We start from the raw sequence: 24,638 nt of genomic DNA, 5'->3' as shown, positions 1-24,638 counted from the left end.
CTAACATCTGTCTCATCTTATCTCCAGGTCAGACCGTGGAGCTGTTGGAGCGGCCCACGGAGCGGCCCGGCTGGTGTCTGGTCCGGACCACCGACCGCAGCCCGCCTCAGGAGGGGCTGGTTCCCAGCTCGGCTCTCTGCGTGTCTCACTCGCGATCCAGTGTGGAAATGGACTGCTTCTTCAGCTCAGGGAAAGGTAGGACGAGCCGCCTGCTCCATGAACACTCGCGGTGAAACGTGCAACTCTCTCTGCTGACTGACTGCCGTGATGCAATGAGTGGAGCGTTGGATGTTACCTGCTGTGATCTGATTGGCTGCAGCTGAAACCGCTGGGCTGTGACCTGCAGCATGTAGGAAGAAACAAAACTATAGAAAATAAATAATGAATGGATTATAGGTTCATCTTATTATTTCTATTTTTAAACTTTTATTAAGAAGAAATATTTAGAATAAGCAAAGTTCCCTGCTTCTGCTTCTCTGGTCAGAGAGCAGAAATGGATTTATAGGCTTCATATTTTTGGATTGTTTAATGTAGAAGGTTTCAGAAGCTGCAGCTTCTGGGCTAAACGTCGTCCTGTGGTAGAAAGGCAGGGGCTGGTAGTTGGTAAAGCCGCAGTACTTGGATGTTTTAATATATATAATATATAATATAATGTTTTTAAAGTCGGTTAGTGGAATAGCAGGGTGTGGAAAAACAGCTTCAGAAAAAAACTCATCCAACAACAAGTAAGAAAGCATGTGATGCCCACAAAAACTTTAGCTGGCTTGGATCTCACGAGGTTTTGGCTCGTTCATCTTTCTGAGTTCTGGTTTTAGTCTCGAGGCTCAGCTCTCCAGCAGCTTTAGGGAAGGGGGCCAAACTCACCATAGATCCAAACTTCCTGTTTCACACCTTGAATCATTGTCTAGTTACCTTTAATCATCATTCACACTTTGCTAATCACTGCAGAATTCCTAAATTAGCAAACTTTCACTAGTATTCACACATTTATGCCAGACTTTTTACATTTATTTTATCCATTTTCTTTTAAACCCGTCATCTTTTCATTGCCCCATGATATTAATGGTCATTAGTGGCCTCTGTCCTGAGAAATCAACTTTTTAAGCTTCTGTCCATTTCTTTTAATACTTTGCATTCTTCAAAATAAATCATGAACAAAATAGTAATTGGCTTGATTCTTGCATCTCTGATTAATCCTTGTGAGTTCTGCTGTCCGGGCATCAGCACCTCCCTCACCGAACAGTTGGAGAGTTTATTCCTGCAGGAAGCAGATACCTGAACCTGGCTGTTCCACACCGTAATCAAAGATATGAGGCGTGATGCGAGGAAGAGCCGGAGGATTAATATGAAGCTCTTTTTTAGCAGATAACCTGAACAGAGCGAAACCTTTCCACTGTCTAAGTAGTAGGGCTGCAACTAACGGTTAATTTGCCGACCGATCGATCTCTTAATAACAGGATAGTAAAAGGTGCTTTAAAGAAGTTTTATACAGATTTAAACCAGGGGAAACTAAAATGTTTCTACTTCAAGAGTTCTTGATAGAGCATATTTACAGACAGAAATGTTTTATTTTTATTTTAAATGCAAAATAACAATTTTCATGTAATTGCTGCTCAAGGTGGGTCGCTCTGTCAGCTAAAGGCATGTTTCAGAGTCTCTATACTCCAGTTAACAATTGGTAGATTACTAAATTAGTTGATGATTGTTTAAATAATTGATTAATCACAATTAATTGTAACTAAATAGTAAAAATAAGTTTGTTCAGCCTTCTGAAGTTGCTTGATACGAGATACGTCATGAAATGGGCGGCACCCAGGCAGGAGAGAAGACTTTGCATCAAAGGAAAGTGTTTTATTTTGGAGTGGGGAAAAAAAACACACACCATATTTAAGAAAAAATAAGTATTAATGAACAATTTAAAAAGTAGAAAGTTTAAGTGTCCATCCTCTGAAGGAACATGCTGCAGGGTCATGAGCAGTCATGGTCGGTGAGGGTTGATCCAGAAGATTAAATTACTGAAGAAGCAGATGGTCGGATGACAGAAAGACGTCGGACCACACAGTGCTTTGCAGTTTCAATCTGTTCCTAAATGCTGCGATGACGTTGGGATTGAGCTAAACTGAATGCTAACTCTTTGGTGCTGGAGGACGTTTTCTCTTTAAGTGGACTTGTAGCAAAAGGGGGATTTAAAAATCATCAGATGATGCCAGTTTCTGAGAGCCTGATGATCTCTGCTAGCACTGCAGTGAAGTGAAAGTCAACCTCAAACTGATATCTAGCTTTCTCCATGGCAACCCCTGTAAACATGTCAAACTTGCCTGGTTGAAGATTTGTTTTTGTTGCAGCGGCACAGATGAGTGTCTGTGTACCCTGCAGATGGCGCTGTTGAGCCGTTTGAGCCCCCATCAGGTCCTGTTCTATTTAACAGTGGCAGGAAGGCATCATGATACCCTGCAGCAGTTTGTTTTCCGTCATTGCTCATCTTATCAGGACTTTTTCAGACTTTGAACCCAGCTGTTGGAAACGTCCCACCTTCCAAACAAAAGTCTTTCTGTTATTGAACAGGCATGGATTTAAAGCCTGTCGGAGATCTGTGACTGTACAGGAGATTCCTCCTCGCTGGAGCCTCTGACACCACACACACACACACACACACACACACTCGTTCTGCTATATATAGTGAGGACCATGTATTGACTCCCATTGACTTTTATTGATTTTCAGTCAGTCTCAAACCTTTCTATGCCATAACCCTAAAACTGACCCTAAACCTAACCATTACTAATGCATACCTCACCCTAATTGACACCGTAGCCCTAAAACCTAACCATTGGCAAAATACCTTGTGAGGAACAGCAAAATGTCCTCAATTTGCAACATTTGGTCCTCAGTCTGATGTCAAATTGTAAAAATGGTCTTCACTCTGAGGGCCAGACAGTTACAGACACACACAAACAGTGAGATCTGCTCATTTGCCTGCCACGGCTGTAGTTTACATTGCTGTACTGTAGATGCAAATGGAATAACTGGAGCCTCTTCAGTCTGAAATGCACACAGCTCCTCTGCTGTAGGTTTGGTTGGATGATATTTGACCTGCTGTGTTTCTAGCCAGTGCATTCCTAGCTACACTGTAACGTTACTGCAGTAACCTACCCAGAAAGCAAAGAAAAAGTCTTTCACGCTCAGCCTAGTTGGTGCCTGACTAATAACATCCACCGTTAGTCAGGGTCAGACTGAAGATGCTTCTCTTCCCAGCTGCTGCAGTAATATAAGATACTGAAAAAAACTTAAATCACACGTGATGCTGTAAGTGCAGGAGTTTGCAGAGTTTTTTAAGCCTCTCTGCCTCTTTGTGTGTGTGTCTGTGTGTGTGTGTGTGTGTGTGTGTGTGTGTGTGTGTGTGTGTGTGTGTGTGTGTGTGTGTGTGTGTGTGTGTGTGTGTGTGTGTGTGTGTGTGTGTGTGTGTGTGTGTGTGTGTGTGTGTGTGTGTGTGTGTGTGTGTGTGTGTGTGTGTGTGTGTGTGTGTGTGGTTGGGCAGCAGGTGTCTTGTGACTGCTTCATAAAGTAGGTCTCCTTGTCCTTTCCAAGACACTCTGAAACTCTTAAAGTGAAGGGAAAGGAAGAATAGAGCAGATTAAACGACCCGTATTTAATCATAATTATTCACTTCCTCAGACGGAAAGGCTTTCATTTCTTTCAGGCGCTTCTTCAGTTACAGAAAACCTGTAGAAGAGAAACTGCAATAATTCTCCTTTGAATTTCTTTATACCTTTATCCTCGTTTCTAATGCTGGCTTTAATCGAAGCAGCTGTGGTTGGTAACTGTTGATTTGTTGCTTATCTGGGTTTCTGCCTCTCTAACCTTAGTCATGAAGCTGCGGTATGAAAAGCTGCAGTCAAAGTGTTTCCATCTAAAAGTTGCCAGCTCCTGCAGGGTGTCACTAGAAGGAAAGGTGAATAAAATGGGACACTGCGGTGAAACGGTGCTGCTGAATCACTTTATCTAGGCTACGTCCTCATGTGTTTCTGCTGCTGCAGAGCTCGTCTGGATCTGCTCACCCAGCTGGGAGGACCATGCAGAGAGATGCTAAACGTCAGCTAACCTGAATACAGTTATCATTAATCACCTGTAGCCCCATGGATGATGGCATCAGTACTAAAACCACTGCAACCCATGAAGTCAGAGCTGGATTGACAATTTATAGGAGACGGAAAAGTTGGTGAATTTAGAAAAAACTGGATCAATTTATTAATAATTATTAATCAGTTTCTATCATGGCAGATCAGAATTCAGCCTTGTTCCACATTGATACTTCCTCTGCATTTTTTTTCCCTTTAAAAGTTTCATTTTCTGTCTGACCCAAACCTCTTGGAAGAATGGAAATAATCCTAAATAACCCTGCGGGGGTTAAGAGTCATTGGGGGCTCTTAACTTTGGACGGATTTGATTTTACTAAAACTAAAACAATTTACATGAAGTTAAATTTTGCATTGAACCAGATTCTTTTTACCTTTGAAACTTTTTTTTTTTTTTTTTTTTTTTTTTTTATCTACAGAAAACCTTTTAGGACATAATGATGATAATTAGCATAATTAGCACATAATGTAGCTCTGTTGATGATTCTGATTCAATTTAGTTTATTTTCAAATTTATTTCTACAGCATCAATTCACAACACATATCATCTCAAGGCACTTTACAGAGTCAATTCAACCAGATCATACAGTCGGATCGATTCAAAGTTTTCTACTAAGGAAAACCAGTTGATTGCAACGACCCATTGACTCTTCAGCAATCCCTCACACCAGGCATGATTGGAGATGAAAAACTCCAGTAGAACCAGGCTCAGTGTGAGCGGCCATCTGCTGAGGCTGACTGGGGTTTAAGGAGACAGAAACAGACATAGAAAAAGATGCATAGATACAAACGCAACTGTCAACCAGCTCCACAGGCGGCCCTGTCCAGGAAACACACAGCCAGGCAGACGAGCTCCAAGCCAGCTCCCATGTCAGAGGATGAAGAGAGCACATCCAGTTAGTCACAGTCAGAGAAACAGGACTACACTGGAAAACAGGCCAAACTCAAACATCTATAAACAAAGGTGTGGATGGCAGAAGTACAGCTGACATCTCTCTCTAGAATGGTTTCGCAGACCCTCATTAACCCTTCTTCTCTTCTTCTGAAAGGTTGGACTTCCCCCTAAGGGTTGGGGATCTATCTGAAGACAAATTAAGGCTTTGCTGTAAGGCAGGCGTCACTCAAACATTTGGGCCAAACTTTAAGAAATAAAAGTGGGAAACATGACAAAAAGCCTTTGTGATGTCTACTAAATAAGATGGAACTGCTTCATGGAGATTAGACTCTTCTGGATTCTAAGAGGAAGCAAATAATAAAACCCGAAGTCTGAGGAATGAGATGTTTCTTTCTTAGTACAGTTTTCTCTTTAGATCAGATTTTGACTATTATTGCCTTTTATCCTACATACCATCACTGGAGGTATGATTTGTGGAGACAGATTGCTGCCAATCATTCTGAGTCACTTCCTTTGTCAAACGGCAGAATTCCGGCTTTGTCATCTTTCTAGGAGTGTTCAACTCCAGTTCCTGGGGGCCGGTATCCTGCAACTTTTAGATGTGCCTTTGGTTTGACACACCTAAATCAAATATTAAGAAGATTGAAAGGACTCTGGAGGAACTGACTGCATGGCAAGGAGTTAAATCAGCTATTTGATTAAGATGTGTGGGGCCAAGGATGGATCTAAATGTTGCAGGATGCTGGCCCTCAGGAACTGGATTTGCCCACCCCTTTTCTAGAGGCTGAGGAACATCCCCAAATGTAACTTTACAAATGATCCAACTTTTAATTATGTGTCTTTCTGTGGCCTGCTTGGCATACAGCAGATACTTAATCTGATTAGACACTAATTAATCATTTCCAACAAACGCACAGAGGTGAAGTCCCATAAAGTAATATGTCCCAGACTTTGAACTTCCACCATTAGGGATTGGCATAATGAGGCATCTGTAGTTTTAGGTTAGATCTCACACAGTTAAATGTAGTTTACAGTAGTAGCCATTCAAAATTTCCCCACTTTCCTTGATGGGCCCTTGGCTGGTCCCCTATATTTCCTTTTTAAACATCATTATTTGTACTAAAATATTCTGTCATGATTTGTGGACATTGTCGATCTAAAGAGAAGCATCATCTCCTGGTCAGACCCTGTTATTCAGTAAAAGGTTGGAGTCAGAGTAAAAAAATATGCAAGAAGGGGTCACTCCAATGGCTGGGATTAGGAGGGGATTTCACTGGGAGTTGGACAGAAGTGGGCTGCCATTAGGCTGCCATTCGGCAGTTTGACTGGGAAGGGCCATTTTGAATGGCTGCTACTTAGTTCTCTCCTTTTTTAGTCTTCAAACCATCCTATTTGTAGGTTTGTAATTGTAACACCCCGCCAGGACATCCTTATATATCACACAACGGAAAGTTTGGTAAATAAAATGGTTGTGGCTCGTCTCTGTGGCTCCTATCTTTCCACAGAGACAAGATAGGTAACGGCCTGGGACCTGGCCGGCCAGGTAAACCAGTGGGAAGCTGGCAGCATGGCCGCAATTAATCTTTGAATTGAATTCATCCATAAAGTCAGCAGATTTATTGAAATCGTTACTTTGGTGTCCTAATGCAGAAGGTAAGAAACATAACTGCGTTCATGAGGACGTGCTGAGGTTTTAGTGTCATTTTGGTGCATGTTTTCACAAGTCGCATGTTTTGTTTTAGTGAGTCACTATTGAGTAATAAAGTCCAGGTCTGTAAGTTTCCATTTCTTTATAGTTTTTTTTTTTTTTTTTTATCTGTTTCTGCTCTTATCTTTTGATCCCAGCAAGCTTCAAATGAGCCATCATTTCTTGTTTTTAGAGACTGAGTAAAGGTTTGAGAAATCCCAAACAATCTCTGCAATACTTTCACAGAGTTTAACATCTGGAGATAGAACTGACTTGTTGAAGACTTTGACACCCCTACATAGTTTAGTGCACATTTGAAACCCCAAATCTAACTAGGATCACTAATGGCCGGTTTATATTTTTCTTTTCATATTGCGAACAAAATGTTCAACTCAGTTGGTCTCCATTTTTTTTCCTTCCTGTAATCAAACTTTTGCTAGATAAAAAATTTAAAGAGTCTGTTGGATCTTCCAGTAATTATCAGCCAAAGTTTAAATGTTGAGATTTACCTGTTCTTCTCTTGCAAAAATGAAAACCATGAATGTCAGTCTTAACATACCATTTGTGAAGGGTTATAATGGCTTCCATGTATAATACCAGAACAGGGTGGCATGCTGATTCAATTCAGTTTATTTCTCAAGCACCAATTCACAACATAAGTCATCTCAAGTACCTTTACAGAGACGATGCACTCACATTGGTTAAAGTTTCTGTCAAGGAAAACCAGTTGATTGCATCGAGTCATTGACTTCCATGACGTGCTCCTCCTTGATAAGCTAACATTATAGCTTGCATTTTGTCGTTGAATCTTCAGCAATCCCTGACACTGAGCACATGTGTAGCAACAGTGGAGAGGAAAAACTCCTTTTTAACAGGAACAAACCTCCAGCAGAACCAGGCTCAGTGTGAGCGACCATCTGCTGAGGCCCACTGGGGTTCAAGGAGACAGAAGCAGACATTCAAAAAAAAAAAAAAAAAAGCGGAAATACAAAAAGTGACTGTTAACTAGCTGCATTGAGAGCTCCGTCCAGGAAAGACACAGCCATGTAGACGAGCTCTGTGTCAATTCTCTTGCCAGAGGATGAAGGACAACACATACAGTTAGTTTGAAGGTGTTGACGGCAGCAGCACCGCTGGTATTTCAGTCTAGAATGGTGGCTACTATGATAAGAAAAAACTGAGAAAACATAGTTATGGAAAATGGAAGACTATCAATTGAATGAGGAAAAAGGGGTCTCTGTCATCCAGCAGCCTAAACATATAGCAGCATTAACATAGAAAATAATTTTCATCAGAACTCTGGCTGCAGCATTTTGGATCAGCTGAAGGCTTTTAACTACAGTTTGTGGACTTCCTGATAGTAAAGAATTACAATAGTCCAGCCTTGAAGTAACAAATGCATGGACTAGTTTCTCAGCATCACCCCTGGACAGGATATCTCGAATTTTTGTAATATTGCACGGATTGAAGAGGGAGAAAATAGAAGCCTCTTTGATATATGATTTAGGTGCAAGTGTCTGATCAAAAATAACACCAAGATTTTTACTATATTATCTGAAATCTGTTTAATCCCATCCAAATTGACTGACCAATCAGCTTCTTTTGCAAAGACTCTGGTCCAAACGCAATAGCTTCTGTTTTGTCTGGATTGAGGAGCAGAAAGTTAAGTCATCCAGGTTTTGTAGTCTTGTCTTGCAGTGTTGGGCAAGCTACTTGTCCAGTGTAGTGAGCTAAGCTATCAGTTACTCAACAATAAATTAAGCTTCACTACACCGAAGCTACCACCTAAAGAATTATAGCAAGCTAAGTTACACTAATGTGTTAAAAGTAGCTTAACTACATCAGAAGCTACTTAACGTTGAACCAACCTAATGTCAATTCAAAATGAGTCTGATACACTAGTTAAAACATTTATTAAAGATCAGCCAATGACATAACACAGTGTAAACATTGCTTTATGATCAGCATATTAAAATAAAAACTAAAGTAATTACTAGTAGACAAACTAGTAAACAATCTGCTGTTATTAGAACCAAATGAAAGGTACTGTATAGTGTTCTACACACCGAGACATGGCTATGAGTTTGCATTCAATGGACATCTCTAGGGAAAACAAAACCCTACAAAAGGCATTTTATTTCTTTAGGGTCTCCCTTAGAGCAAAACTTCTTCAGACCTCAATTAAACAGTCGATTCAAGTAACAAATGAAACTGTTTACAAAAAAGGTGAAAAAATAAAGAAGCTAATTAAATGATACATATATTTATGTCTCACCATATAATTTAATTTCTACCTACATATTGATTCATTGTATTTTTGGGGGCAATTAATTGAATGCTTATTTATTTATTTATTGAGCAATTATTTATTTATGTATTTATTTTATATACGTTAGAGCTGTTCCTCCATACCTAAAAATCTTATCTGTGCCTAAAAAGCCTAAAAACAGATTTATGTAAACATCCTGTCAGGTAAACTAGGCCATGAAAATACAATATGGAAGTTTCACTACTGCTCTCTAATTAGAGTATCTTAGTGGCACAAATGGGAGAATTATCCTGCCATAATGCAAGAGCACATAATTTCAATTTGAGAAAAGAATTTCATCTTCTTGCACTCAAAACTTATAATGCTCACACTCCAAACATGCGCTCTCTCTCAAATATTTTCTCTTCTCTCTCAAATATTTGTTTCTTCTCTCAGATTTAATGCTTCTTGCACAGATATTTTCTCCTCTCGCTTGCCTCCTTCTCTTCGCGCACAAACCGCGCTCTGAGTCTCAGATACGCTAGCAACCCGTAGGCTCTGCTTGAGGATTTTTTTTGCTCTCACTCAGATTGCAGTTGGATCGTCGCCTAGCAACCTTTCCAGCCAATAGAACGCCAGCCTGGGAAAGGGTGCGCTTGTTTAACCCTACTGAGTGTGCCTGTGCTACTACGCCACTTATAAGAGCATCAGCTGAAACTGCTATTTACGGTAGTTTTGTGGCTGATTGTTGTTTCAAAATAGAAAACCTGGTTTCATTTCTTAGTTATGCCCTGGATTTTGTAGCGTTTGTGGACGCTACGTCGCTACTTGATCAAAACAATAACGTCGCTACAGGAAAGTTACTTGATAAATAAAGCAGCGACGCTACGGTCAAGCTACTGGAAAATGTAGTTAAACTAATAGCTTCGCTACATGTAGCGGCGCTACTGCCCATCACTGTTGTCTTGTAGCCTGTAGTCTATGTAAAGGGTTAGTTTCATCTGGATTTATAGACAGAAATAGCTGATTATTATCAGGATAACAGTGGAAATGAATCCCATGCTGTCCAGCAATTCTACCACTTGGGAGCATATATATAGTAAAGAGAATTGGTCCTAGCACTCATCCCTGTGGTACTCCCCAGGTTACCCTGGAGCATGAGGAAGATTTATCATTAAAGTATTGTTCAGTGACACATACAAGATAAAAAGTGGAACAGATTCTTTAAAATGTATTACTGTGTTCTCTGGTTAACCTTTTGGGGAAGGAGAATTTTATTAGTCATTCTGAAAGTTATTAAAAAGTGATCAAATACAATTGGGTTGTTAGGAAATACAGCTATTTCTTCGCATTCCATTCCCTATGTCAGCACAAGCTCCAAAATGTGAAAATGAAAGTGTTGGACTATTCAAATTTAAAACAAAATGAATCAAGTCAAAGACAGCATCAAAGGCTGCACTTACAGGTGCTGGTCATAAAATTAGAATATCATGAAAAAGTAGATTGATTTCAGTAATTCCATTTAAAAAGTGAAACTTGTATATTATATTCATACATTACATACAAACTCATATATTTCAGATGTTTATTTTGTTTAATTTTGATGATTACAAATGACAACAAATGAAAATCTCAAATTCATCATATCAGAAAATTAGAATATTACTGAAGACCAATAAAAACAAAGGATTTATAGAAATGTTGGCCAACTGAAAAGTATGAACATGAAAAGTATGAGCATGTACAGCACTCAGTATTTAGTTGGGCCTCCTTTGGCCTGTATTACTGCAGCAATGCGGCGTGGCATGGAGTCGATCAGTCTGTGGCACTGCTCAGGTGTTATGATAGCCCAGGTTGCTCTAATAGTGGCTTTTAGCTCTTCTGAATTGTTGGGTCTGGTGTATTGCATCTTCTTCTTCACAATACCCCATAGATTTTCTATGGGGTTAAGGTCAGGAGAGTTTGCTGGCCAATTAAGAACAGGGATACCATGGTCCTTCAACCAGGTACTGGTAGCTTTGGCACTGTGTGCAGGTGCCAAGTCCTGTTGGAAAATGAAATCTGCATCTCCAAAAAGTTGGTCAGCTGCAGGAAGCATGAAGTGCTCTAAAACTTCCTGGTATGTGGCTGCGTTGACCCTGGACCTCAGAAAACACAATGGACCAACACCAGCAGATGACATGGCACCCCAAACCATCACTGACTGTGGAAACTTTACACTGGACTTCAAGCAACGTGGATGAAGTGCCTCTCTTCTTTTCCTCCAGACTCTGGGACCTTGATTTCCAAAGGAAATGCAAAATTTACTTTCATCAGAGAACATGACTTTGGACCACTCACCAGCAGTCCAGTCCTGTTTCTCTTTAGCCCAGGCAAGACGCTTCTGACGCTGTCTGTGGTTCAAGAGTGGCTTGACACAAGGAATGCGACAGCAGAAACCTATGTCTTTCATACGTCTGTGTGTGGTGGTTCTTGAAGCACTCACTCCAGCTGCAGTCCACTCTTTGTGAATCTCCCCCACATTTTTGAATGGGTTTTGTTTCACAATCCTCTCCAGGGTGCGGTTATCTCTCTTGCTTGTACACTTTTTTCGACCACATCTTTTCCTTCCCTTCGCCTCTCTATTAATGTGCTTGGACACTGAGCTCTGTGAACAGCCAGCCTCTTTAGCGATGACCTTTTGTGTCTTGCCCTCCTTGTGCAAGGTGTCGATGGTCGTCTTTTGGACAACTGTCAAGTCAGCAGTCTTCCCCATGATTGTGTAGCCTATAGAACTAGACTGAGAGACCATTTAAAGGCTTTTGCAGGTGGTTTGAGTTAATTAGCTGATTAGAGTGTGGCACCAGGGGCCATCAATTTTGAACCTTTTCACAATATTCTAATTTTCTGATATGATGAATTTGAGATTTTCATTTGTTGTCATTTGTAATCATCAAAATTAAACAAAATAAACATCTGAAATATATGAGTTTGTATGTAATGTATGAATATAATATACAAGTTTCACTTTTTAAATGGAATTACTGAAATCAATCTACTTTTTCATGATATTCTAATTTTATGACCAGCACCTGTAAGCTATTGCTGAATGTTAGAATCCCCCAATATGATGACTTCCTCAGAGTTCAACACTAATTTAGATAGGATCTCTTGAAACTCATCTAAAAATTCTGAGTAAGGAATTCTTCAGTAATGGTGGATTGTACAAATTTACAAGTTACAAGCAGAACTGGTTTTGTTTTTTGTACAGTTTGAATGGGGGAACTAAGGGTTAGATTTTCAAAACAATTATAACTATTAACTGGCAATCAATAAATCAGACTGAAAGATGTTGCTCTTCCTCCTCACCAACAATTTCTGGGTATGTGAAAATGTAAATAACTAGAGGGAGTTTCTTCATTTTACCATCACATAATAATCTTGCTGCAGCCAGGTTTCTCTAAGACATCATAAATGAATTTGATTATCATAGATCAAGTGATTATTAACAGACAATTTGACGAAAGATCTTCAATCATTTAATAAACTTTTTTCAAGATTGGAGTCATTTTAATCAGGTTATGATGGCGAATGTATATCACCATGTGAGTCGGGACTTGAAATGATTTTCTTTATATATTCATGTTTTGGCATGTTGACCTCTAGCAGACACCAGTGGTTCCCTTTCAATAAAAAGAATCGTCGATCAAAGACAGAACAAAGATGGCCGCTCTTCTGGCTTTGGCGGCTGATGATGTCATGGAGAAGATGGCTACAAAAATCAGAACTATAAACAAAGATATCGCATATTTTGCCACTAATGCGTGTAGGAACAGTTTAAAGAAAGCTTTAATGATTTTAGAAGGCCTCTAGAAACTTCTTATTTGGAAGCAAAAACATTAGTAAAATAAGTTTGGACTAACCGGTGTAATACTGCTTTAATAGACCTGTTAGTGTAAATTAATTTCTGATTTTAAGATATTCAAAATAATTTTACATACATTTATATTTTCATAAAGGGTCTGATTTCGATCTGGGGATCTAAATCTTATCCCCACATTCATCCTTAAAAGCTCAGAGTTTTCTATTGTAATTTAAAGATATTCTGTGGAAACTCTGGACTGGGCCAAATGTTTTGAATCCAACTCTGACTGTCAGAGTTTTAAATAAAAAGCTTTCTGCAATCACAGAAGTTTTGCCAACTTTAGTTACTTTTACTTTCCAGCTAATATAGAAACTGTGTGAAGGCAGAAGCTCTGCTTGGAGCCAGGGGAGTTTCACAGAAACCACACACAGTCTTGGAACCGGAGTCCCTGCTCAGCGCAGAAAGAATCTCTCCACAGTAATTAACAGTGACTTCTGTTCCAGAGAAGTGAAGTGTATCTGAGACAGGGGGAGGAGCCTGGCTCTCAGGCTCCTCCCCCTCCACCAAAGCCATCTCTCCCTCTCTCTGGATCACAGCAGTGTGGACTGGACATTCCTGCTGTGCACATACATCTGATCAAGCTGGGATCAACCCAGACCATCTAGTGTGTGTGTGTGTGTGTGTGAGAGGAGACAGGTGTGTAAGTAGGATGCGAGCTTAAGGATGAAGCAGGCCCAGCGTTGCTGTGGATGGATTCTGGACCGGTGCTGCTGCTGCTGTTCAGGTGGGACATGTGTGCTGGCATGTCTTTGTGCTGAAAGTTTATTTTATCAGCTTTTGGTAAAAGAAGGAATAAAATATGCAAAGGAGGATTTTTCCCCCCCTACTAGTTCTGTTTGGCTATGTGTGTTTAAATGAGTGACCAAAGTGATAAAACAGTTCTTTTCTTCTATAAATAGTCACTGCTCCAGTGAAGAATTTGAATGGAAAATGAGGTGTTAAACGGGAAGCTATGTCACGCAGATGCAACATGCGCTGACACTTTCTGTCACTGGAGAATCAGATGTTGCATTGAGCAATCTGTTTTCCTGCAGCTCAGCCTGCTCCTCCACACACAGGGTGTGTTTGCAAGCGTGCATATGTTGTGACACAGCCTTTGGCTCCTGAACTGGCTCTACTGGACCCATTAGAATAACCTCTTTTATTGTCTTAATCACTGTCTGTTGCCGCAGACAGTGGCTGGATTTCTTAAACTCCAGCTGCATCAGAATGTTACCAGAACAATGAAATGATTTCTTGAAAAGAAAAAAAAAAATACATAGGTATTTTACCACACCCAACGCATTGTTTTTTTTTAATGTAAAATGGCCTTCTACCTCAAGTTGTTTGTGTTTGATTAGTTTAACAACCATTTAGTTTTTTTTTTTGCCTTTGCTCAATTCCTTGTTTTTCATCAGTCGATTTGGCTCTTTGCTTCAGTGTCATTTTGTCATTTCAAAACGACACTGAATAGAAACCGACGAGCTTTGACGGCAAAATTATCTAACCACCTCGTTTTGGTTGGTGTAACTACGTTTAAACTGTTTACTTTAAAGGTAGAAACAGTGAATTACTCTGATTTTACTACTTTGAGGTCAGAACATCGAAAAGGCTTCTCTTCTTTAATAGAGGGCCATTCTTTGTGAGTCTAAATGATTGTTTTGTGTTAAATTTAGGATTTTTTTTTTTTTATTCCCCTGTGATGATTGGCCTCTTTCAGGCAGGTGGAGAAGGAGCCTCCCCTGCTTTTCCAAGTCATTTGCATCTGTTAAATAAAATGTTTCTAATAGCAGTCATTTAAAAGTCCTCGGTGTCCATTCGAGGAAGGTCAGCTCATTAGAAGAAGTTAAAAACAAGTTGGCAGAAAGAAACAGGAACTTACTGGCTGTAAAGATGTTTTTCTTTTTCTCTGGATCTGGGGTGTTGCTCTAACTTAATTTTTTGCTCAGACAGTGAATGCTGCATGAAAATGATCCAGTAGCTCTTCTCTTTGTTTCTTATACAGAAGCTTCTGCCATCTTTATAAAATTTTGCTGCTTAAATATTTTTTTTTTCGACAAACAGTGACTCCTCTCAAAGGATATGAAGCGAAGAAAGAGTAGAGTTACTAAATCTACAGAATCTAAAATGCTGATCCAGTTGGAGTTTAAAATGTTCTTTGAGCTTTGGCCATGATCCCTAAATGTTCAAATTTAATTCAGCAAAATGCAACCACTGGTGTGCTAACGTTGCTGTCATTTAGGTTCCATCCTGTTGATCCTCTTTTGTCCTGGTTTAGATAATTTAGGGCAGAGCAAACTAATGAACCTATCGGCCAGCAGGCATCAGTGAAACTAATCCAGAACCTCGGTGCTGCTGCCTCTCCGCTTCACTGCTGAGCTGCTGATGAGCGTACGCTGCCCTGCAGGACGGGTAGCTCGCTGCAAGGTCACTGTTCTCATCAATGTTACATCTTTTGGCAATTCGAGGTGACAAACTAGCACACACCACTTACTCTGCAAACACGCAGATAATCCTAAACGTTAAAGGTCATAGAGACAGCCCGTCTGCTTTGATGGCAGAGGCGACCCTGATCTGATGAAGTAGATCAACCATTTAGGTTAGAAATTCCAGGTAACTTCTTGGTCCAGTGAAGCTGCTCTGCTGCAGTGAGGACATCAGAGAGGATCATCAAAGCTCCTCTTCCCTCCATAAAAGACATTTCATCCCAGCTCTGCATGTGCCCAGCCCTAACCCCCCCCACCATGGACTGTTCCTCCTGCTGCCCTCTGGAAAGAGGCGTCGCAGTATTCGATGCAGGTTCAGCAGATTCCAAAACGGCTTCTTTCCCACCGCCATCAGACTGCTGAACTGTTGAAAAAAAACACTGAATCATGTCACAGACTCTCCATCAAATTGACCATATCAATGCATTTTTTTGTACAATGTTTACATTTGATCACTGCTGCACTTTAAGAAATGAGAGCTGTACAAAATGAAATGTCGTTTTATATACACTCCGTCTGTACAAAATGACAAAAGTTTTCGAAGTACTGTTTAAAGAAGATAAAATAAAACTGAAAAGAAGAATATTTGCTTATTTCCATCCTTCAGCAGGCGATGAATAATCATACAAATCAGTTCCAGAGAAAACAATACAGGAGGAAAGGTCATACAGAGAAGACCTGCGTCTACTAATCAGCCAATAGAAAAGCACCAATCGTAACACAGTGTTTTTATTTATTAATTCTTTGTTCACCCAAATACGAGTTATTATAGTAACCTTATAGAGGTTAACGGCTAATAAGGCGGCTCTTCTTCCAGCAGCAGCTGCATCCTTCATAACATTTTCTTATCGCCACATATTGCAACATATTTAGTAACCAGTTATTGTAGTTCTGTCCTTTCCTCACGCTTGGCATTGGACCAGAGTTTATTAGATCTGCTCCTCATAGCGTGTTCGGCATTAGTTTAATGGGCCCGACCATTAGAAGGTGTGTTTAGATCCTTTATTCCTGTGGTGACAAAGTGTATTTCTGATAACACCCAAATTATCTACTGTTCTATATACTTTCAGTTTGTCGGCGTTATGTAAAACTGTCAGGATAAAGGAATAGCACAGCTATTTAGGTGTGTTTGTGTGTAGAAGGGTTGGTATTCAGCTGGTAACCAAAGGTTAACTCGACTCTGTGTGCTTTTATGTTAGCTGTGTGTCTGAAGCGCTTTGGTATGTAAAGCATCAGGTCTGGCTGGTTTCTATGAAACTATTCTATACTGGTTTCATTTTGTAGGATTAAACCCCCCAAAATAAGCCACCTCTAAATATCCTTTAACTGCTGAGTTTGAACTCTTATTGTTTGGTTCTACCTTCACCCAGCATGGAGGGATCTCTGTTTATCATCACGTTATAACTCTCCTGTGGTGGAAAAGTGGAAAGATAAGAAAGTGTCTGTTCTCCATTAGAAGGTCGATGATTCAGCTTTACTGCCCTTTTTTGCTGTAGTGTTTTACATTAGGTCAGATTAAGAAATGTTTAAGTAAAATTTTTTATGTTTTAAAATGTAATCTTTAGGAATGTCCCTTTAAAACTTGTTCTTTTCTAATATGTTACAGATATCATAGTTTTGATTATTGACTCATACCAATATCAGCACAACTTGTAAATACTTTTTATTCCTCATTTGTAACAGTGGGTGTGAGTACAACTAACCCATTCATTAACCTAAACTTCAAACAAAAGCGGATTGTCTTCATCTGACATTTTAAATGCAGCCCGATATATTCCAACATATATATGTATATACATAATTTATTTTTTTTTGGCTGATATGGGACCATATCAATATCTTGCAAAACAAAAGTAAAAAAATGTCCTATAGACTTTTGAATTGAACAAGCTTCCTGGATGGGAAGCGAAACATCTTCAAAGTGACAGAAATAGCATTTGAGGTTGAGGCTTTATAGAGCTGACCAAAACACCTCGCCTGTTTCAGTCAGGGCAACGATTTCCGTCTAACGACCCTCTTTCAGAGACATAGACAGGTATCGGGCATTACAGGCTCAAACGACCCTGATTCCAAAGGGAAGAACCCGTTTGCCTTGTTCAATTTGCATTTTTTCTAAGCCAAAACAAGGCTTTGTCGGGCTGCTCTATAAAGCCTCAAACTAAACAACATTTCTGACTTTTTGAATTGAAAAAGCTTCCTGGATCGGAAGCAAAACGTCTTCAGATTTGGAAACAAACCTGGATGACTGTATTGGATCATCGCATCCTTTATAACCCTAAAGATGAAAAGCTGATCAGTGTCTGGACTATTAAACAAAGCGGAAGCCATAGTGGAGAGAGTTGCTCAGCCTCTCGTTTTTTTTGTCTTGGAATCTGCCTCTCTAATCATCTTGCAGAAATTTTCCCACCTCTCTAACTCTCTATTATGCAACATGTTTTTATTACTGTCATTACTCGGTTTATTTCTTGTGCAACTTGATGACACCAAGGTGAACAGGTGAACAAGCCAAATGATCACACCTCTTCCACTCTGCTCAACAATTGGTTGGAGGTTTTTAAGGTTTTTCTCTAAACATGGGATTCTGATTTCAGGCTAAGCGTTTCCCCAATGGGAATTACATATCACATATCCATTTAGTATAGTCATCCTTCCTTGTTGTTTTAATAAACCGGATTCTTTTTTCCGGCAGCTTTTCTAATCAATATCTAGTTTCTCGATCGTTTTCTACATAACAGGATGTCTGTAGACAGAAATAGCATTTGAGGTTGAGGCTTTATAGAGCTGACCAAAACACCTCGCCTGTTTCAGTCAGGGCAACGATTTCCGTCTAACGACCCTCTTTCAGAGACATAGACAGGTATCGGGCATTACAGGCTCAAACGACCCTGATTCCAAAGGGAAGAACCCGTTTGCCTTGTTCAATTTGCATTTTTTCTAAGCCAAAACAAGGCTTTGTCGGGCTGCTCTATAAAGCCTCAAACTAAACAACATTTCTGACTTTTTGAATTGAAAAAGCTTCCTGGATCGGAAGCAAAACGTCTTCAGATTTGGAAACAAACCTGGATGACTGTATTGGATCATCGCATCCTTTATAACCCTAAAGATGAAAAGCTGATCAGTGTCTGGACTATTAAACAAAGCGGAAGCCATAGTGGAGAGAGTTGCTCAGCCTCTCGTTTTTTTTGTCTTGGAATCTGCCTCTCTAATCATCTTGCAGAAATTTTCCCACCTCTCTAACTCTCTATTATGCAACATGTTTTTATTACTGTCATTACTCGGTTTATTTCTTGTGCAACTTGATGACACCAAGGTGAACAGGTGAACAAGCCAAATGATCACACCTCTTCCACTCTGCTCAACAATTGGTTGGAGGTTTTTAAGGTTTTTCTCTAAACATGGGATTCTGATTTCAGGCTAAGCGTTTCCCCAATGGGAATTACATATCACATATCCATTTAGTATAGTCATCCTTCCTTGTTGTTTTAATAAACCGGATTCTTTTTTCCGGCAGCTTTTCTAATCAATATCTAGTTTCTCGATCGTTTTCTACATAACAGGATGTCTGTAGACAGAAATAGCATTTGAGGTTGAGGCTTTATAGAGCTGACCAAAACACCTCGCCTGTTTCAGTCAGGGCAACGATTTCCGTCTAACGACCCTCTTTCAGAGACATAGACAGGTATCGGGCATTACAGGCTCAAACGACCCTGATTCCAAAGGGAAGAACCCGTTTGCCTTGTTCAATTTGCATTTTTTCTAAGCCAAAACAAGGCTTTGTCGGGCTGCTCTATAAAGCCTCAAACTAAACAACATTTCTGACTTTTTGAATTGAAAAAGCTTCCTGGATCGGAAGCAAAACGTCTTCAGATTTGGAAACAAACCTGGATGACTGTATTGGATCATCGCATCCTTTATAACCCTAAAGATGAAAAGCTGATCAGTGTCTGGACTATTAAACAAAGCGGAAGCCATAGTGGAGAGAGTTGCTCAGCCTCTCGTTTTTTTTGTCTTGGAATCTGCCTCTCTAATCATCTTGCAGAAATTTTCCCACCTCTCTAACTCTCTATTATGCAACATGTTTTTATTACTGTCATTACTCGGTTTATTTCTTGTGCAACTTGATGACACCAAGGTGAACAGGTGAACAAGCCAAATGATCACACCTCTTCCACTCTGCTCAACAATTGGTTGGAGGTTTTTAAGGTTTTTCTCTAAACATGGGATTCTGATTTCAGGCTAAGCGTTTCCCCAATGGGAATTACATATCACATATCCATTTAGTATAGTCATCCTTCCTTGTTGTTTTAATAAACCGGATTCTTTTTTCCGGCAGCTTTTCTAATCAATATCTAGTTTCTCGATCGTTTTCTACATAACAGGATGTCTGTAGACTCTGCAGCTCTGCAACACCAACAGCAGAGAAAGTCTGATTTAGCCATCGCTCACAAAAAGAATGTCATTTGGCGGAGCAGCTTTATCAGTTTTGTCTTTTAAGCGTCATTATTTCTGGTTCTTCTCCAGTTATTAGATCTGTCTTTTTGAACGCTGCAATCCACTGTGTATTAATTGAAAGACATGTGTTGTTTTTAATCCAAATTCCTTAGCAGCCCGTAGCACAAACCCCCTATTATCACCACATGAAATCCTGGAGCTACGAGGCCAGCTAACCTTTACACAAACTGATCGGTACTGAGCTGGAACCACCTTCAGGTGTAACAGTAGCAGGCTTTATATTTGTCCACCTGCTGCTTTGTTCCTTTAAGAAAGCTGAGAGAAAAGGTTCCTGATGGAGGCTTCAGAAGGTCCACTTTAGGTTCCTGTAGTTTCTGAGCATTGAACGGTCAGTTTGTCCCAAATGTTTTATCTTTTCTAATATTCTTTCTCTATTTTTGAAGGATTTGGCCAGAGGGAGAAGTGGCCTTAAAAATCTTTGCCAGATTTCTAAGGAGCCACTGCTGTTTTTCTGAGGTCACTACTGATGTCTTCTCTCCTCAAAAGTGCTAAAGCTCTTATTTCCATCTCCCTGATGTTCAGTTATTAAGGAATTACAGAGGAAAATAAGTTATTTCATTTGGTGCTGAAACAAAAAGCATTTGCACTGAAACGTATTGTAGGGTCTTCTTGTTTGATTGATATGTGACTGTAGATGAGCAGTTACACATGCAGTCAAAGCTTTCTGACTGCATGTTGCTGCTCAAACACCAGGACCGTGTTCCTACGTCTTGAAAATGGAGGATGAGCAGGAAGACGTGCCGAGTCATCTGAGATTCCTAAAGGCTCAGGTGTCTTTAGGAATCTCATTCACTTACTCACCTTCACAAAGAAACACTTCATCACTATTAAAACTTATCAAAATTCACAGTATGATATAAAAAATGTAAAAGTTTTCCATGTTATTTCATGGTCCAGAAAATTAGAGAATAATATAAATATCTACCGCTGGCTTTTGGCTCAAGGTTTATAAATAAATTTCCCTTTTTTCCCCCGTCACTTGCTGTTTCCTGTAACGTCTCGTTTTTCATGAAAGCTTCTGTTTTCAAGTCATAAAGCACGGTTTCTAACCACAAACACTTCTCCTAAATGATTCTGCTTTTCCTTCCTTCACCGAGCGGGGAGCAGCTTTAGCCCAGAAGTTAGGAGGAAGTTTCAGATTCAGTGTTATGTCATAGAAGTTGATACTGAATAGCTGACAGGAAATCAAAGTTTGTTTCTGAATGCGTGATCCAGCCTGCAGCATCAGTTGAGTCAGATAGAAACTGATAATTAGTGATATTGCTTCAGTTTGGGATTCAGAATGCATCAAATAGAAACATTTGTGATCAGAAGACGGGTCCGCTGTCACAGCAAGTTCAGTCATGAAGCTTTTCAAGCATGCTTAGTGTGGGGGCAAGCATGCTTAGTGTGGGGGATTGTATTTGAGTCAATGCAATCAACTGGTTTTCCTTAGATAGAAAACTTTGTATCAATTTGACTGTATGATCTGGTTGAACTGTAAAGTGCCTTGAGATGACATGTGTTGTGAATTTGGCGCTATATAAATAAACTGAATTGAATTGAAATTGAATTCTCCTTTTTCGTTCTGTCTGATTCCAGTTTGTTGAGGCTGATCTTATAGGTGCAGCTGTTTGTTTCCATCAGTGCTGCTTCTGCTGTAGTTTGACTGTATGCATGGAGTAGGACTAAAATGGTGTTTTATTTCCAGTTGGATCATTTAAATAACTTGTCCTCCCCATTGTCAATTATCTTGTGATATGTTTACGTAAGGCCGTCCTACGCTCTCGTCTCGTTAGCTATCTTTTTCTGCACATACGCACTTTCAGGCATATATTTCTGGTGAGCTAAGGTTTCAGACAGTCATTGAAACTCACCTTTCTCACCGCGGTATAGTGAATGAGGGATTTAGGGGGTTAGGGTGGAGGTTTGGAAACAGTTTGTATGAGCTATGCGAACAGCAACTTTAAAACAGAGCTTGCACAAGGAGAAATGGGCTCGTGCACACTCTCGCACACGCATTTATATTTAAAGTGGAGTGGGCGGGTATTTTAAAAAATTTTAGAAACTCCTTGACAGTACCTTTTGAGTTGCGATTATATTGCAAATGCAATTAATTGCCCAGCCCTAGAATGAAGCGATGTTTCTTCTTTAAGTGTTGCAAGCTTTGCAAAACCAAATTGAAAAAAAAAAAAAAATATATATATATATATATATATATATATTATTTTTTATTTTTTTTTTTTTTTTTTTCCAAAAATGAAACTTTAAAAATATGATTAAAAAACTGTATCGAAAGTTACTTTGCTGTTTTCTCATCTTTTACTTTTTGGATATATTTTTTTCAGATAAAATTTTTATTTTTTATGTATTTTTTTCAACAAGTCATACCTTAAGTAACCAGTGAGTTTGTATCGTATTCAACCATCTCAGAGAACTGGATACGATGGAGGTAACCGCTTTACTAAGGTTTAAAATCCAGTCATTATTTAGTCATCGGAAAGATTCCTGCAGCGTCACGTCATGCAAATGTGTGATTTGTTAGTCATGTTTCTGCTAAATCTGATGTGAGAATGAAGCATGTGTTCGCCTGATATCTTCCTAACTGAAAAATGTCAGGACTCTAAAGGTAGGACTTTATTTCCGCGGCAACAGTCGCCATTTAAAGCAACAGTTGGCCAACGATGAACACCAGAACCTGGTGGACTCCACTTTAAAACTAATCCACAATGGGTTTAAAATTTAGGGCTTTAATAAAACTATTTTTTTTTTTGTTTTTTTTTTTTATTTCTATAATTTTAATTTTATTTATTTGAATAGGGACAATGCACATTAATGAACATCAGTATAAAAACAAATGTAAATATGCCGGATTACAGCTACAAAGCTAGTTTCCATCCGTAGTCCCTAGGCAGGCAAATACATAAGATAGAACATAACATGCAATACAAGCATCACAAGGAAATGTTAAGAGTTTAGTGGTTACATGACTGGTTTGTTTTCACCTGTAGTTTCAGTTGGGCTTTGAAGCTGATCAGTGTAGGGCTCTCCCGCATGTGTAGAGGAAGACTGTTCCAGATGTTAGTGGCTCTCACAGAGAGAGTGTTCTGACCAAAAGTTGTTCTTCTGTGAGGGACCTCACAGTCTCCTCTGGAGGAGGCCCTGCTTCTCAGGCCCCTTGAAGTCTTGTGTTTGAACAGAGTAGACATACACTGTAGGAGGTGGGGCTAGTCCATGTAGAGCTTTATAAATGAAGCATACATACTTAAAATTTATAAAATTTTCAAAATTTAAAAGATTGTACTTGTTTAAAATATTACATACATGGAAAGAATTAGGTTTTTGGTCAAACACTTTTAGAGATTTTTTGTACAGTGATTCAGTGATTTGTTAAAAATCCAAATATTTCCAAACCAAAACCAAGGCGTAGTTGGAGGATACTCACCTGTTAGTTTAACTAAGAAAACAAGAATCTGAACAACAGACCAAACTAAGAGTTGGTTAAAAATAAATCAACCTGCTGGGGTTAAATAATCTAGGATGAGTCGGGACGGGGTTTCTGAAGAAAGATATAGAGAATTGAAAATACAAATAAACACTTAAGTATGGTATAAGGTAATAAATGTCAGAAGGACCGGGCAGAAAAAGACTGATTAAAAAAGTGTTAAAGCCATTTATAATTGGTTATAGCATTTTTTCAGTGATAAATGGACATTGGACCTTGATTTCCATTTTTTTCTTGGTGATAGCCAGCACAATAGATCTGATTCTGCTTTGGCTTTTATTAGAATGTGTTGAGGTCGGAGTCCTGAAGACCTTGGTTTAGAGAGTGGAGCTGCTTTGTACTTGGAAATAATATAGTAATAAAGACTGTTAACAGAGTTCTGCCTTTGTGGAGCCACTGTCTGTAAATGTTTTTCAGGAGCAGATGCAGAAATGCTGCAGTCAGTTCCAGTGTATCCACTGTGTGGTTAGATATGCAAGGCGGAGAGCAGAGGGAGGTATGAGAGGAATGTCATCTTCCCAGATTAGTGTCTCTTCCTGTCATTGACACAAAAGCATGCAGGGAGGAAGACGGGATGAATGCAGTGTTTGTACCTTCCTCATTCCTTATTTACAACAACCGTGATAAAAATTTATCTTCACGTGCGTGTCATTCCGTCTAGTTGACTGTGGCTATTACAGCCTGTTCTTCTGGTGGCGGTGTGGCCTCCAGGAAGGGTGTGTGTTTCAGGTGCGAGCGCTGCTGAATTTATCTGCTTCTTTGCTGAAACAAAGTGAAGCACTTTTTTTAAAGATAAACTAGTTGAAATCAACTAATTTAAGCATCGCATTCAGCTTTGTGTCGACCACCAGCTCACTGCTCCACCATGTTGTTTATCCTCTTGGGTTTTGATGTTCCCTGAAATGCTTAAAGCAGAGTTCAGCAGTTTGCTTGGATTCAATTTCCTTTGATGTAGAAACGGCTCCTGACAGAATTGCTCAGAGATTCGGAGGTCGAGGTTTTGTGGAGAATTTAACATATCATGATGCTGCCACCACCGTGCATTAGTCTCTATATGTTTAATTGGGTGAAACTAACATGAGAACCAGGATGTGGATGGAAGGCAGTGATCCTAAAACCAGGCAACATATTCTCATTATCAGTTCGTATGAAATCGTACGAAAGGTTATGCACAGTATTTCGTACGTTTTTGACGTTTTTCTTGAAAAAACAGATCAGTGCTCATGCGCAGTCAGACAGACGAAAAAAGCAGATCCGCGGACGGAAGTAAAACTGGGAAAAACAGTGCAATAATTACTTCTTCAGGT

The 24,638-nt window shown here is 39.5% G+C and overlaps 1 protein-coding gene across 3 annotated transcripts in view; it reads left to right on the top strand.

Moving 5' to 3' along the window:
• The window catches only part of kalrna (kalirin RhoGEF kinase a), a 285,539-nt gene that overhangs the window by 207,321 nt on the left and 53,580 nt on the right, over nucleotides 1–24,638 (top strand). For all 3 annotated transcript variants that reach the window (XM_038301435.1, XM_038301434.1, XM_038301436.1), the window contains exon 40: nucleotides 28–195. In XM_038301435.1, coding sequence (XP_038157363.1) covers nucleotides 28–195 — 168 coding nt within the window. The remainder of the gene's footprint in view (nucleotides 1–27; nucleotides 196–24,638) is intronic.

Source organism: Cyprinodon tularosa, unplaced genomic scaffold (assembly GCF_016077235.1).
Source record: "Cyprinodon tularosa strain WSP-4 unplaced genomic scaffold, ASM1607723v1 ctg467, whole genome shotgun sequence".
Classification (NCBI taxonomy): Eukaryota; Metazoa; Chordata; class Actinopteri; order Cyprinodontiformes; family Cyprinodontidae; genus Cyprinodon; species Cyprinodon tularosa.
This window is presented reverse-complemented; position numbering and strand designations above follow the sequence as displayed.